Here is a 14517-nt window from a genome sequence, read left to right as displayed (position 1 = left end):
AAAACCGTGACAGTAAGGTCTTTCTTTTTAACGTAAGTTCGACTATGACACACGAAATACACCGTATTGTTCCCTAAAAATGAATTCCGTAGCAAACTTCAGATGTAAATAATTAAAATTTAAATCAAGTATCAATATTCAGTAAGGTGTCTGATAATTTAATTCTTGACTTAGTTTTAAATACGACTTCTAATGATGACTGAATGGGCTATTTGCGGGGACTGGGTAGTTATTGTTGCCTTGTGATATTAAACATTTAGGTATTGATTAGCTGGGAGTAGTCAATAGCGCCTGTTGGGGCCGTAACCAATCAGGAGCCAGGGATCATACCACGTGACCACTTTTTTCCCATACATTCTCTTAAATTTGTAAATCCAAGATGGCGCCTTTGTTCAAAATGGCGCATGCGCAGATAGGACATCATGAAATCGAGGTTGTCACGTGCATGCCCAAATAAGGAGATAGCCAATCCATGAGATCGAGGTTGTCACGTGCATGAAATCGAGGTTCGTATGGGAATAAAAGGGTTTGCGTGAGTGTGGAGTGAGTATTGTTGTTTTGAGATCGGCGACAAGAAGATGTCTTCGGAGGAGAGCAAGACGAAGGTGGATGAGGTTCCTGAGGAGGAGTTAATAGACGGCATGACGAGAGAAGAATTTGCGGCGAAAGTGATGGATGTCGTTCATGAGGGTATTCTTGGAAGGATAATGAAAAACGCCGTTTCTCACGCCATGGATGTCGTTCTGAGGAAAGAAATTGTGAAGCTGGCGGATGAGGTGCTGAGTTACAGAAAAATGCTGTCTGAGAAGATGGTTGCTGACCAGTCCATCTCGTTTAAAGACCCAGTGTGTTTGGAGAAGTTGCCGGATGGATTTGAGGCCGGATGGGAAGAGTGGAGGAGCAGTTGGGAGAACCGAGACGAGATGGCGTACCGAGCACTTATCAAACAAATTGTAAAATCACCACCACCACCAGAATCAGAGGAGTGAAAAAACATTTTTATTCATGCCTGTAACACTAATAAAGATCGTTTAACGAGAGAATGTACATGGTTTGTTGCGTGATTTTTTCCATCATCCTGATTGCTTGCACGTCATTGGTTCCCAGGTGCACGAGGGATAGCATCATGGTCTGCGGGGTGAGAAATTCTCCGTGAAAGCCTGAGGAGGATTCGAACACGCGTCCGAAGGGCCAGACTTTGGAGAGGTCTCTTCGCATGTACCAGGGGTAGGGAAAGTGTTGGGTGAGGAAAAGGAGCATGACATCTTCGTCGGGGTGGGGTTCGTCCAAACGTATTTTACAGGCCAGGGGTCTCTAAAAAGAAAAAAGAATTTTTAATGCCCCGACCAGGAATCGAACCTGGGTCTTTGAGGCCACAACTCAACGTCTTGACCATTAGACCATCGAAGCGCTTACCTCTTTAGGACTTGGTTTTGGGGTTGTCATCGGGAGGCAGTCCGAAATTCACCGCTTTACAATGAGGGCAGAGTCTTTCGGAGGGTTTCAACCACCAGGTGTGGAGGGCTTTGCAGGTTCCGTGAAAGAATTGGTCGCAACAGGGTGTCAGGAAGTAGTCTCGGATACTGTGATTGGAGGTGTATCCTTCCTTACACCATATACATTCGTATTTAGGAAATCGAGACATGGAGTCTGAAAAAATAGAGCAAAAACAATTTTTTATTGGACACACACCACTACTTAAATTGACAGTGTGGGACGTGTGCACGGTCCTATTGACCGGCGCCCTCTTTTTCCTCGGGATAACAATCAATGAATGATTTCACGTGATTGACACGTGACAGGGCCTGGTTGTAACCGTTTCCCAGGAAGACGGGTTCGTAACATTCGGTTTCCACATTGTAGTACATCCCGTAGATGACCCCGCAACAGGTGGCATAAACGCACCCTAGTCCCCATTCTTTTCTCAGAGGTCCCGTGATCGCGCGTACGAATTGGGTGTGGGTTCCATTTCTGCTTAATTCTAGGATGGGTTGGCGGCAGCAGGGTCTCAGCTGCTTGCACACGTGGCAATGGAGGGGTTGTTCCATGTCTAGAATTGAAGCAGTTGATGGTAAGTGTCGCGTACAAAGTCTACATGGACGACTAAATCATTGATCTCGTCCTCGTCGAGGGTCCCTAGCCTCTCCTCCAGGAATAAAAGATCTAGTTCGTCTAGGGCCACCCGGATAAAATCTAAAAGTAGTTCTAGGTCTATGTATAAGGGTGTCTCTTCATCTTCGTCCTTCATCCACTCTCTCACCCGCTTTTCCCTGGTGGTCAACTCTATGTTACACTGCTCTAATATTTCCATACTCACTCACTCGGTACTTTGAGGAGCCACAGCAAGGAGAGTATCCACAGTCTTCTGTAGTGGGCGCTCATACAAGTTGAAAAAAACTCAGAGTGAAAAGTGAACGGTCCAACTCGATTTTTTATACACACGGTATAATGGTGTCCAGTCTCCTACCGTGAGTGGGTGTGGTAGGGGGATACCCCCTATCCCCTGGGTCTGGGTAACACGTGACTTCGTCTTGATTTGTGATTGGCTGGACGGGTCTTCATAAGGCGAATCCGCGCCTCCCCCGATCTTCACTCTGAGTTTTGAACTTGTATTGAGCGTCATTATGGCCTTGAGGGAGAGATACTTGCAGAATGATTTCAGACCGAGAAAGCCTGATACTACCTATGAAGAAGCAATCGATAGAATGGACGAGGACTGGACCCGATTCTATGAGACCATGAATTTTCCCATCCGGGATTTGTTGGCGGGTCGACGTTGGCTTGTGGGCATCAGGGATTCCAGTCAGCTCGAGGTAATGCTGCATCAGATATTATTTTTCATGGATGAGCAGAGGGAAAACTGGACGCGGAGTTTGTTCCAGTACCGGAGCATTGAGAAGTGTTTCGGCAGGACCTTGTTCAACGCGATCTATGCCATACGTAAGAACATTGTATGGGACGTGAAGGTGAAGCCGCCCGTGGACCGTATTACGTTTCACCGAATGATGTTGTGCTACGGTTTCGAGTCGTTTCAGTCCACGTGGACTAAGAGACAAAAGAAGACAGCGAGACGCTATGTGAATGTCATCAATTTTTATTACAGTACGTTTAACCCATGTAATCAAGTGACAATGAGATCGATGATTGATGCGGAGGATAGATTACCCAACATGTAACTATTGTGAAATAAAAAAATCGGAGTGTGTTTGAAAAAACTGTGTCTGTCTTTTTTTTTTTTTTCTTAGTTTGGGTCCTGTCCATTGATCAGTATAGCTTCGGCGACTCCTCGCGGGTATTCGTCGATCCATTGAAAGAACTTGCAGGTGCGCTTGGGACACTTGAGATAGAGCCTGTCTGGGTTGGACTGGGAGTGGGAGGTGGCTAAGACCAGGGATTTGCTGCATAGACATCGGAAACGAGCCGGGTCGATGTTCCTGTAGCAGGGGTGGGTCTGTTCTTCGACGCGTCTCAGGTAGGTGCCCACCTCTTTGACGCCACAGGTCACATAACACTTGGTGTAGAATCTGGAAGAGGGGCATCGGTAATACTCCCAGGTACTACCGTCTGGGGTTCGCACGCTTCCGTATTCCATGGGTACCATGCAACGCGGGCAAGTGGGATCTTGTGGTTTCAGTTGGTTCAGGAACTGATCGGGGTCGAATTCCTCCAACACTTGGACTTCGGTGGATTCTCCTCGGTCGTCCACTTCAGGTGGTAATTCTACGAGGTTGTCTTTCTTGAATTTGCCGAGTCCCAGGGGTTCCAGGACTTGCAGGACTTGCATGGTTCGAGGAGGTGAGTCTGTGAAGATAGAGAACGAGTTAGTATCCCAACAAGGTGTTTTCCCGTCGCATGGTTTCCAGGATGTGGGTGGTTTTTCGCACGTTTTTTGGGGTCAGTCTTTGCTTTCGCTTGTAATGGTTACTTTTCATTCGGCTTTTGACTTCTTGGCGTTGGATCGAAAAGGCGCTCCATGGTTGCGAGAAGCCTTTGATAGGGACGGTGGTCCAACTGACCGAGTCAGGGGTGATCTCTTTGAAGAGGACGCGTTCGTTGAAACGTAGTCTGGTGCGAGGTTTTTTGAATAACCATCTGTCTAAAGTGGATTGTAGTTGTTTACCTCCTACTTCTCCTTCCACTCTCTGGGGCAAGAGCAGTTTCAGTTTCTTTTTGGACGATTTTTTCTTTTTCTTTTTCCTGTCGGGTTCGACGTGTGAATCCATGACGCCTGCTGAGAAAAAGTGACTCGTGATGGAATGCGTTCCGATTGGTGGGATCTGAAAAAGGGCGCGTGATCCGGGAAAGTACGGAGTGAAAAGTGGATCCGCGGCGCGGGTATAAAAGGAGCCCGTTGGACGTAGCGAATCATTCTCGACTTGCTGTTGATGCGGTGATGACTCATAGGATTTTGACTGACAAGGACTTTGAAGAGATCATTGAAGATCTGAGACAGCAGTTGAATCGAGCTTCTGACGTTTTGGATACAATCGAAAAAGAAGGCGAAAGACCGTTACATGGGAAGATAATTGACTTAGAGTTACGTCTTGTCTCCCCTTTGTACTATAGGCTCCAGAGGCACTTGATTGACTGGTGCGACCGTAGTTGCTATCCTCATTTGTCGGGCTTGGAGATCACGAAGCGAGCGGATCGAGAAGGAAAGAAGTTTAACGAGTTTGTCTGAGGGTGGGTTTCAAGATGACTTACTATAGCAACTCGAACCAGATTCGTGACCTCGTGGAGCAGATCGTGGATCAGAAGGTACACACTTTAAGAGATCTCGATGCCATTCCGGATGCCAAAGTGTACCTGTACATTTTTGACAATCTCTTTGAACCGTTAGGTCAAATACCCGATAGTCTGTGGTCTTTTGATCTCATGATGAGACGTCGTCCTGACTGGGGTGGTACGATTTTGGAGATGATGAAGAAGAACGAACATGTGTTTTTGTTCTGTGGTGAGTGGTGTCGCGTGATGTACAGAAGTGGTAGCGGTCAATTCAAATTCATTCATTGTCGGGATCCCACCCTGGACACCGAGCGTGCCTGTTTGATCGCCACGGATAACCTCACGTACATGATGAGCGATGCCATCCGTGATCTGTTTGAACCCTTGCGGTTCGCTCGCGACCTGTCACGACGGGTGTTGGAGAACGACAAGAGTCCCAGGGTGGAGGAGATACTGAATTTCAACAGGTGCGCTCACAAGGAAACGTGTCTGAAGTTGGAAGAGTTGATCTACGATATCATGCGTCAGCGTGATCAGTGGAAGGATCGGTTTTTCTTCCGCGCCCTCGAAGCCGATGAGGATGACCTGTGTGGTGAGTGTAGATAGAGTATGCGACAAGCATTCTATGTGAAGGGGAACGAGGAGGAAGCCCTGAAGTGGAGACCCGGTAAATGTGATTGGAGAAATTGTAAATATTATGCCATGGATACCTTTGAGGAGGACTGTGATAATGAGTACGGTCAAGAATGTAAGAACACGGAATATGTTCAGTACTTTTCAGATTCGGACTAGGTCTTTCTTGCCTTCTTTTTCGTTTTTAGCCAATCGGAGTCGATTTTTTCGTAAGAACCAATCAGGCACGACGTTTTTGTACATATAAGAAAGTGTGAATAAAAAATTGGGTTCAAATCATTATGTCTCATACCTTGAGTTGGTTGATCTCGAGAGTGTGTGCGACCATGGCCGATCGATGGAGTTGGACCACTTTGTGTTCCAAGTGCGATAGAGTCTACGAGCGATACGGTAAGAGTGAACCCATCCCGTACGACTTCAGTGATTCGCCCTTGGAGGTGTTTGACTATACCGACGTCGAACCCAACGTAATGCGTTTTGTGGTTTATATCTTGTGGTTGAAACGGCAACCCGATTCATTTAAGAAGTATCTGGAGGTACGTGAGCAGCGTTTCGAGTTGTGGAGACAGTGCATTTACAAACTTTATCGACTATGAAGAAGAAAGGTCAAAAGAAGAAGCAAAAGCCGCTTTCGACCGGGACGTTACTGGGACGGTATCGGGATCCTTCTAGACCCGGTAGTCTGGGCGGTCTGACGCGATTCGCCCGGGCCAATAAGATCTCGGTACGACGCGCTCGCGAGGTCCTGCAACGGGATTTGGGGTACACGTTGCACAAACCCAGACGTCGTCGGTTTCCCACGGTCCCGGTGGTGGTGTTCGGCATCGACGAGCAGTGGACGGCCGACCTGATCGAGGTGATCAATATTTCGAGGTACAATCGAGGGTATCGTTATCTCTTGACGGTGGTGGACGTGTTTTCCAAGCACGCCTGGGTCCAGCCCTTGAAGAGCAAGACGGGTAAAGCGGTGACGGAAGCCATGTCTAAGATCTTGAAAGGAGGTAGAAAACCCATCAATCTCCAGACGGACGACGGGAAGGAATTCTACAACAAGACGTTTCAGGATTTGATGAAGCAGAAAGGCATTCATCATTTTTCGACGCGTGGGGATACGAAATCCAGTGTGGTGGAACGGTTCAATCGGACCCTGAAAGAACGTTTGTACCGCTACTTCACCGTGAAGAATACGATGACGTATGTGCCCGTGTTACAAGATCTGGTCCGAGGGTACAATCGATCGTATCATCGCAGTATCAAGATGGCTCCCGATCAAGTGACTTTAGGCAATAGCGAGGACGTGTGGGAGACTCTTTACGGGAAGAAAAAAGGGAAAAAATCGAGACGACCTCCACTGAAAGTCGGGGATCGTGTGAGACTGAACAAGAAGTTCCGTCAGTTCAAGAAAGGGTATTTACCCGGATGGACCGAAGAGGTGTTTGTGATACGCCGGGTGCGTCCTGGGAAGGTCACCACGTACAAGGTGGAAGAATGGGACGGCACGGTGGTCGAGGGTACGTTTTACGCGCAGGATTTGCAAAAGGTGAACGTGAAAGACGACGATCTGTTCCGCATCGACAAGATCGTCAAACGAAAAGGGGATAAAGTCTTGGTGCGTTGGAAAGGTTGGCCAGTCAAGTACGACAGTTGGGTGGATAAAAAGGGACTGTACGTGACCCAAAAGCCCAAGACGAAAAAATGAAGGACTTTTACGTGCAGTTGTTGAGCAATGCCAGCACGAACGAGTTCACGGACAACAAGGCCAACAGTTTCAAGAATCGTCTGCCGTATCCGCTCCTGTTTGAATCCGACAAGGAATGGAAAGTGGGCTTGGCGAGCGTGTCTTACCCGATTCCTCCGTCACGACCGCATCAAGTACCCGTCACTCAAGCGCACGACTTTGACGACGGCGATTATTTGTTCGGTGTGGATTGGACTATTGAAACGTTCAGGTTGCAAGACGATGGTTTTACGTGGCGTCCATCTCGTTACCCCGTGACATTTTTCGTCAGCGGGAAGGAACTGAACCGTGACCGACACAAGGTGACGAGTGGTAAATCTCTCATGCAATACCTCATCAATCGTTTTCACGAACGGCTGTATCATTACATGGATCGCGCCAACGAAAGTCTACGAGCACCGGACGGGAAAAAATACTACCCCGTATTCCGATGGGAGGGGAACGATTTGATTATCGACAACACCGACACGTTCCTCGCCGAGTCCGGAGACAGAAAACGTCCCAGAGTGTATTTTGGTACTAAACTGGTCAAGAAGTTGAGTTTGATTCGCGAGGAATCGTATTACTCCGTTCACTTGGACGTGAACATGATCAAGATCTTTCCCAACGACAAAGTCCCGTCTGATTTCAAGAAAGACTGGACCAACCATGACAGCAATCGATCTCGCGAATTTTGGAATTTGGACAGTCACGGGACGTTACAGCTCAGTCCCTATTGCAACTGGCGCTTCAGTTACCTGGACGAGGAATACGCCAAGACCTACAATCGCGGAGTCGTCGTTCATCCGGACCTGCCTCCGCCTCGCAGTCCCATGTACCTGTATTCGAATGTGGGTCGTAGTACCATCACGGGGAATCGCGTGACGGATCTCTTGAGAGAAGTCCCCCACGACCCGATCAAGACGACGTACGAACCGAATCAGATTCAATATAAACCCGTGCGCAGCAACGTTTTGGATATAGTGGAGGTGCAATTGGCCGAGAACGACGGAAGGCTAGTGGACTTTACATCGGGCGTGACGTCGGTGACACTACACTTTAAGTATGAATGAGTCTGTCGACGACTTTTACGTGCAACTGATGAGTAATGCCAGTACGAGCGAGTTCCCGGACAACAAGGCCCACAGTTTCAAGAACCGTCTGCCGAACCCGTTGCAGTTGAGAGAGTCGGGATGGAAAGTGGGTATCAGCGACCTCTCGTTTCCGTCCGCGACGCGTAAGATGGGTTTGAAAGATTCTCTTCTGTTTGAAATCTGGTGGATCGATATGGTGAACGCGGATCGAAACATATACACGCGGGTCTCTTCGGTGACGAGAGAGGGCGATTTGGAATTCACGCCTAGGACCGGTACCGAGTTACTGAACGCGATACGAGATCGATACCTGCATAGGTTGAACTCTCGAACGGATGCCGACGTGACCATGTACAAGAAAAAGAGCAAACCCGACGATCCCACCGAATTGCTGTACACGGTCATACCTAGGGCCGAGCATGGAGAATGCGTCCTCGACAACTCGAGAACGTGCCTCAGCCTCCTGATCCGTGGTAAACGCGTCTTTCCCCAAATGTCCATCGGCATCGAATTGGCCAAGAAGATGAAATGGGTCAAGATGGGAACGTTGCAGAACGGACGACCGGGTTACGTCTTGGGACCCCATTTGAGGAAAGAATTTCCCAAGGAAGTCGTACCCACGGCCACGGACTTGATCATAGGACAGAATGACGGGGACGAGACATTTTACAAGATCGACCCTGACATCTTACATTTGAGTTGTTTCATCAATTGGGTCTTCACGGACCTGGATCGCAGTTACGAGGAAGCGTTCGGTCACGAGCGTCGTTCCTTGTTCGTGTATTCGAATGTGGGACAGAGTATGGTGACGGGAAATCAAGTCACGGACATGTTGAAACAAGTGCGTTACGATCCGGAGGTGGTCGACCTTCAACCGAGACACATCCTATATCTACCGGTGCGTACAGCCGTGTTGGACATTGTCGAGACTGAAGTGTCGGAGGAAGACGGACGACTGGTGGACTTTGCGTCGGGTGTGACCACGATCACGTTGCATTTCAAGAAAGGATGAGTGATTTTTACATCACTTTACCCAGTCACAGCAGTAAGAACGAGTTTCCGGAGAACAAGGCCAACAGTTTCAAGATCAGGTTACCCAATCCCATACGCCTGGAGGGACATGGATGGAAAGTGGGGTTGTTTAGCATCGCCATGTCAGATGCGCACGTGACGCTGCCTTCCTTCACCGATGCTGTGGGTAAAGTCACCTTGGCCTATACCGCCTGGAGACGCATTGAACCTGAAACATCCAATGGGTATACGTTTGGAGAAGCGTTCTTCGACACCGAAAATGTCAAAGATGTGTTCAGCAACGTGAACGGTGTTGAATTCATGAAATCAGTTATCAGCTACTTCGAAAGGCAACGCATCTTCAGTCATTCGGGACCGAGAGTGAACTCAAAATACGTCACGAATGATGGGAGAAGAACCTACGTCGCGTTCAAGTGGGAAGGCGAAGACCTGGTCACGGATAACAAAAACGTCTACCGTCCCAGAAGGGAACCACCTGAATTACAATTTGACGTCGATCTGGCTCTGAAAATGGGATGGTTGCTGAGGAAGGGAAATGGTTACGTGCTGGGTCCAAACTTGCAAATCGAATTTTTCGATGATGTCATTCCAGACATTCGAACCAGAGGAGACATACAGGATTCGAGTGGAAATCGTCTTTTTTTCCATGTCGTGAAAAACCCCATCAAAAATACTGAATTCTTGGAACTCAGCGTCTTTTGCAATTGGCGTTTTCTGAACCTGAACAGAGCGTTTGAGAGTGTGATCGGAAGCAGTTCGCGTTCCTTGCTCGTGTACTCCAACGTGGGAGGTGGAAGTGTGGTGGGAAATCAGGTCACGGATTTACTGAGAGAGGTCAACTTGATTCGAAGAGGCGAAGGTGTTCAGTACTTCGAACCCGCTCACATTCAATATATTCCCGTGCGCAAAGAGGTGCTGGACATTATGGAAGTGCAAGTGGCCGAGGCAACTGGAGAACTGACGAACTTCGGAGCCGGCAATACGATCGCGACGTTACACTTTAAGAAATCATGATCGGTGGAACTTTGATACGGTTTCATCCCGACGGATACCAATCGGGGTCTGGCATATTCGGCCAGGTTTGGAAAGGCATCAAGAAACGAGGTCCCGGCATTCTCAAGGACGTTCTGAAGGAGACGGCCATCGAGGGTCTGAAAGGTTTAAAATCGGGTGGCACGGGAGGAAAGCCCAATTGGAAAGGTGCACTCGCCGGGTTAAAGCGGGGAGCCATACGCTCCGGGAAACGTAAAGCGACGGAAGAGTTCCAACGCTTTTTGGGTAGTAAAAGAAAAAGAAGAGACCTGTTTGGATCATGATTCCCATCTACTCGAGACGGGTGAGACGTCTCCCCGGAGGGATACGCACGTATAAAGGGGGTTCGCTCTTCCGGAGACGCTCAAAACTCCCAGACTACCGTTGGGTAAAGTCAGCACTGAGAAGCGTGCAACGACGGAAAAGACGCCGTAGACGACGAAGACGGACCTGGTGGCTCACGCTAGGTCGGCGGGGGTTCGTAGCCCCCGCCTGGACATGTTCACCACTCCTCCCACGGATCTCAGCATGTCGTCGCGACGTGAGGTGAGAATCAATCCGTTCAATACGGGGATCAATCCAGTGACCTTCCAAATCGATCCTCAAGAAGACTTCATCGACATGAACGAGAGTTTCTTCGAAGTGGAGTTGGCCGTCAAGACGTCTGCCGGAGGTAATATAGCGCAAGCGACTACCGTCGGACTCGCCAACAATCTGGCCCACACCCTCTTCAAACAGATCAATGTGAGATTGAATGGGACTCTCATCAGTCCCCAGACCGATACTTACCACTACAAAGCCTACATTGAAGCGCTGTTGAACCATGACCGAGACGACGGTGAATCGATCCTGACACCAGAGGGTTGGTACAATTGTCTCAGTGTACCCAGTCGCGGAGAAGGCGATGTGATGACGGCCAACAAGTTGGATCCTGCTCACGCCGATTATGATGCCTTGCCCCAAGATCTCAAGAACATGGTTCAAAGTCGAATTCAGTTTTTTGGTGGAAAGAGAGTGACCTTGAGGTTCAAACCTTACCTGGAAGTGTTTTATCTCAGCAAGTTACTGGTACCCGGTGTACAGATACAGATCGACATGTACTTCAATTCACCCACTATGTGGGCAGTCCAATGGGCCGGTGCCGATACTCTCAGACTGACTGAAGCCGACGTGAAAGTGAGATTGTTCCTATCTCAAGTGAGAGTGACTCCCTCGGTGTACCGAGAACTCATGACCAGCATGAAAGGCGGAAGAGTGGCCACTTACCCCACGGTGAGAGGTGAAATTCGTACTTACTCGCATCCCAATGACAATCGTCATTTCGAGTGCAGCAATCCTTTCCACAGTAAGCTACCTAATCGGTTAGTGGTGGTGTTGATGAAACAAACAGCCTTCAATGGAACTGTGACGGTCAATCCGTTCAGTTTTGAACAATTCAATCTCGTTTCCATCAAACAACTGGTGAGAGGTGAAGAGTACCCCTACGAGACCTTGGAGCTCAAACACGACGATGACAGTAAAGATCTGAGAGGTTACCAAAGATTCCTCAAAGCCTCGGGAGTCTTGTGCAGAGGAAAAGGAAACATGGTCCGGAAAGAGGACTGGGGACACGACAAGAGATGCAACCTGTTTGTATTTGATAACACAGCCAATGGATGTTTGGACAGTCCAGTGTTGAACCCCAAGCAGGAAGGTGAACTGCGTCTGGTGATCGATTTTGGAGCCAATCCAGGCTCAAACCTGACCATCTTGTTGTACGGCGAATTCGAGAACATGCTGGAGATCAACGAGAACCGAGTCGTCCTCTACGACGTGTACCAATGAGAAGAAAAAAATGGAGAAAGTAGCCTTGAATAATTTACAGTTGGATTATTTGGCACGGGCGAATCCGTCACTCTGCTGTGTTTTTCACGGCACGGTCCCTTGCGATCGGCTTCCAAGGACAGTACCTCAAGAAGGACCGACCGCTTACATCGTGAACACGGACCCTCACGATAAACCGGGATTTCATTGGATCGCTTTGTGGGCCGACAAGAACAAGTGCGAGATCCTGGACAGTTACGGTCTACCGTTGGACACGTACGGAACCGCCGGACCGATCCAAGCCTGGTTGGACCGTCATTTCAAGTACCAGATTCACAACGGCAAGAGTCTACAGTCCCTATTCAGTCAGAGTTGCGGTAGTTACGCCCTGATGTTCCTGATCGACCGAGCCGAAGGTCGTGACATGAACGAGTTCTTGAATCGTTTTAAGAAAAACGAGTTTGTGGAGAACGATCGTAAAGTAGGACAGATGTTAGAACGTTTGATCGTGGACGAGTTTGATTGGCGCAAGATTTGTAAAACCCCGTGTCACCAGGACACGTGCGGTTCCTACAGAGGAGTGCGTCATTTGTTATAAAGTAAGCTGTTCGAAATAAAAGAGGTTCATTTTTCGAGAGAACAAGGATGTTGCGTAGTGAAGGCAGATGGTTCCGGCGATTCTTAGAACTGTGTCGAGAAGAGACGACGAAATTGTCCTCGGACGATCCTCTTCGACAGGTCATGGAACGCATTTTGGATTGCGACAGTTACCGTCGAGTCCGATTCATACTGGACCGGGAAAAAGATCATTGGCTTCGATACAACCTGTTCCACCTGAGTATCCGAGCCAGACTTCAAACGAACGCCAGTCGAGATTACAAGTGTTACCCGTATTGGCACGTGCTTCGCTACGGCAATAAGTCCTTGCGCCATCACTTTGTGAGTGCATAAAAAGGGGCGTAGGAAAATAAAAGGGTTCATTGTGGATTCACTGACAAAACAAGACACATCATGGCTCTTCAGTTTCAAGGGCATAGACATTTGGACGACGTCATAGCCAGGTTAGAAAAACGCTATGGAAAAGCGGGTGGAAAGACGCCTCAACCCAGTGAGGCTCATTTCAAGAAAAACCAACCGCCAAAACGGCAACTCAATCTGAAAATACTTCAACCCGCCAGAAGACAAGTGTCTTTTCAACCGCCGTCTGTCCTTGACACCGGCGAATTACCAGCGACCGTGACCACGCGCAGGAAACGCAAGAGAGCCGCCCCTGCCAAGCCGAAGCTTTCCGAGAAAGAAGATAGGAAAAGAAGAATGAAAAAGAGGCATTGGTACGAAGACAGGTTCGGAGACTTGAGAAAATTCGCCAAGAAAAAACCTCGAAAAAAGAGATCGGCGCCTGCCAAGAAAAAAGGACGTCCCAAGAGAGCCGCTGCCCAGAGGGCCATGGCCAAGATCAAGAGTCGTGCCAAGAAAAAACCCATCTGTTTCAATCGTAAGGTCACCCTATTGGGTCTATTGAAACGCATCCCGGCCGTCAAGACCCCATTGGCCAAGTTGTTCAGATAAAAAACGGAGCGTCTCGAAACCCCGGACCATTTTTTCAAGATCATGGAACGGCGCAAAGCGTTTCGATTTCACACTCCGTCGAGTTTGTTGATAGCGGGTCCGTCGGGGTGCGGCAAGACGGTGTTCACCACCAAACTGCTCTTGGAGAACGGCGACTTGTTCCAACAGACACCGAAGAGTATTCATTACTGCTACAGATCGTGGCAAGACGGTTTCCAAAAGCTCAAGAAGGGTGGGGTCAAGTTTCACGAAGGCATCCCCGAAAGCGAACAGTTACCCCGATGGTTTCCTGGAGGGGGTGTGTTGGTCCTGGACGATCTGATGGACGAGGGCGGTAACGACAAGCGCGTGTTGGATCTCTTCACCAAACGTTCGCATCATCGGAACATCACGGTACTTTACCTGTGCCAGGATCTATTCCCCAACGGAAAATTCGCCAAGACCATTTCCCGAAACGCGCATTACATCGCGGCCTTCAAGAACCCTCGGGATCAGTTGGGGATACGAAATTTACTTCTGCAATCGTTTCCCACGCAATGGCAGGAGTTGTTGGACACGTTTCGAAAGGTCACCGATCGACCTTACGGTTACATGCTATTGGATCTTCATCCAGCCAGTCAGGACGATCAACGCGTTCTCAGCCATGTGTTAAAAGACGAAGGATTCGTACGATGCCATCAGTTTGCGACACCGTCATGCTGAGGAGCGAAGTCGAGTGGTTTCCGCTATTCATTCACCTGTGTAAAAACAGGCTCAAATACATCATGAATCCCCATGAGCTGGACTACGAACCGATGAGACAGGTCACGGAATGCGAGAGTTACCGTCAAGTGAGGTCCATCCTAAACGCATATAATGGGGAAGGTTTCGAATATTTGGTTCATAAGCAACGAGAACTCGCCGAGAAGAAGA

The 14517-nt window shown here is 48.8% G+C and overlaps 6 protein-coding genes, 1 long non-coding RNA gene, 1 other non-coding gene and 1 pseudogene across 8 annotated transcripts in view; 6 read left to right on the top strand and 3 right to left on the bottom strand.

Annotated features, from left to right (window-relative positions):
* The window catches only part of LOC149109305 (uncharacterized), a 117467-nt gene that overhangs the window by 31132 nt on the left and 71818 nt on the right, over positions 1-14517 (bottom strand). The gene's annotated exons all lie outside the window — the stretch shown is intronic.
* The window catches only part of LOC110066515 (uncharacterized), a 32023-nt gene that overhangs the window by 3905 nt on the left and 13601 nt on the right, over positions 1-14517 (top strand). The window lies entirely within an intron of this gene.
* LOC149109322 (uncharacterized) lies at positions 274-1331 on the top strand. The gene has a single exon (XM_089293386.1). It carries the CDS (start codon positions 579-581, stop codon positions 987-989), a length of 411 nt encoding a protein of 136 aa, XP_089149512.1. The 5' UTR covers positions 274-578; the 3' UTR covers positions 990-1331.
* Positions 978-1647, bottom strand: LOC149109320 (uncharacterized). The gene is made up of 2 exons (XM_089293387.1): positions 1417-1647; positions 978-1314 (listed from the first exon to the last, which is right to left on the bottom strand). Exons 1-2 carry the CDS (start codon positions 1444-1446, stop codon positions 1018-1020), a joined length of 327 nt encoding a protein of 108 aa, XP_089149513.1. The 5' UTR covers positions 1447-1647; the 3' UTR covers positions 978-1017.
* Positions 1339-1410, bottom strand: Trnah-gug (transfer RNA histidin (anticodon GUG)). The gene has a single exon. It is a non-coding gene; the product is annotated as a tRNA-His (tRNA).
* Positions 4439-5951, top strand: LOC149109319 (uncharacterized; annotated as a pseudogene).
* Positions 7054-8315, top strand: LOC149109318 (uncharacterized). The gene has a single exon (XM_089294461.1). The coding sequence runs from the start codon at positions 7054-7056 to the stop codon at positions 8146-8148; it is 1095 nt and encodes a 364-aa protein (XP_089150587.1). The 3' UTR covers positions 8149-8315.
* Positions 10212-12400, top strand: LOC149109317 (uncharacterized protein F54H12.2-like). Its single transcript, XM_089293711.1, has 2 exons — positions 10212-10280; positions 10669-12400. Exons 1-2 carry the CDS (start codon positions 10212-10214, stop codon positions 12055-12057), a joined length of 1458 nt encoding a protein of 485 aa, XP_089149837.1. The 3' UTR covers positions 12058-12400.
* LOC149109316 (uncharacterized) lies at positions 13648-14516 on the top strand. Its single transcript, XM_089294132.1, has one exon. The coding sequence runs from the start codon at positions 13648-13650 to the stop codon at positions 14305-14307; it is 660 nt and encodes a 219-aa protein (XP_089150258.1). The 3' UTR covers positions 14308-14516.

This window comes from Orbicella faveolata, unplaced genomic scaffold, assembly GCF_042242905.1.
Source record: "Orbicella faveolata isolate gen_17 unplaced genomic scaffold, um_ofav_v1 contig_25, whole genome shotgun sequence".
NCBI classification, from domain to species: Eukaryota; Metazoa; Cnidaria; class Anthozoa; order Scleractinia; family Merulinidae; genus Orbicella; species Orbicella faveolata.
This window is presented reverse-complemented; position numbering and strand designations above follow the sequence as displayed.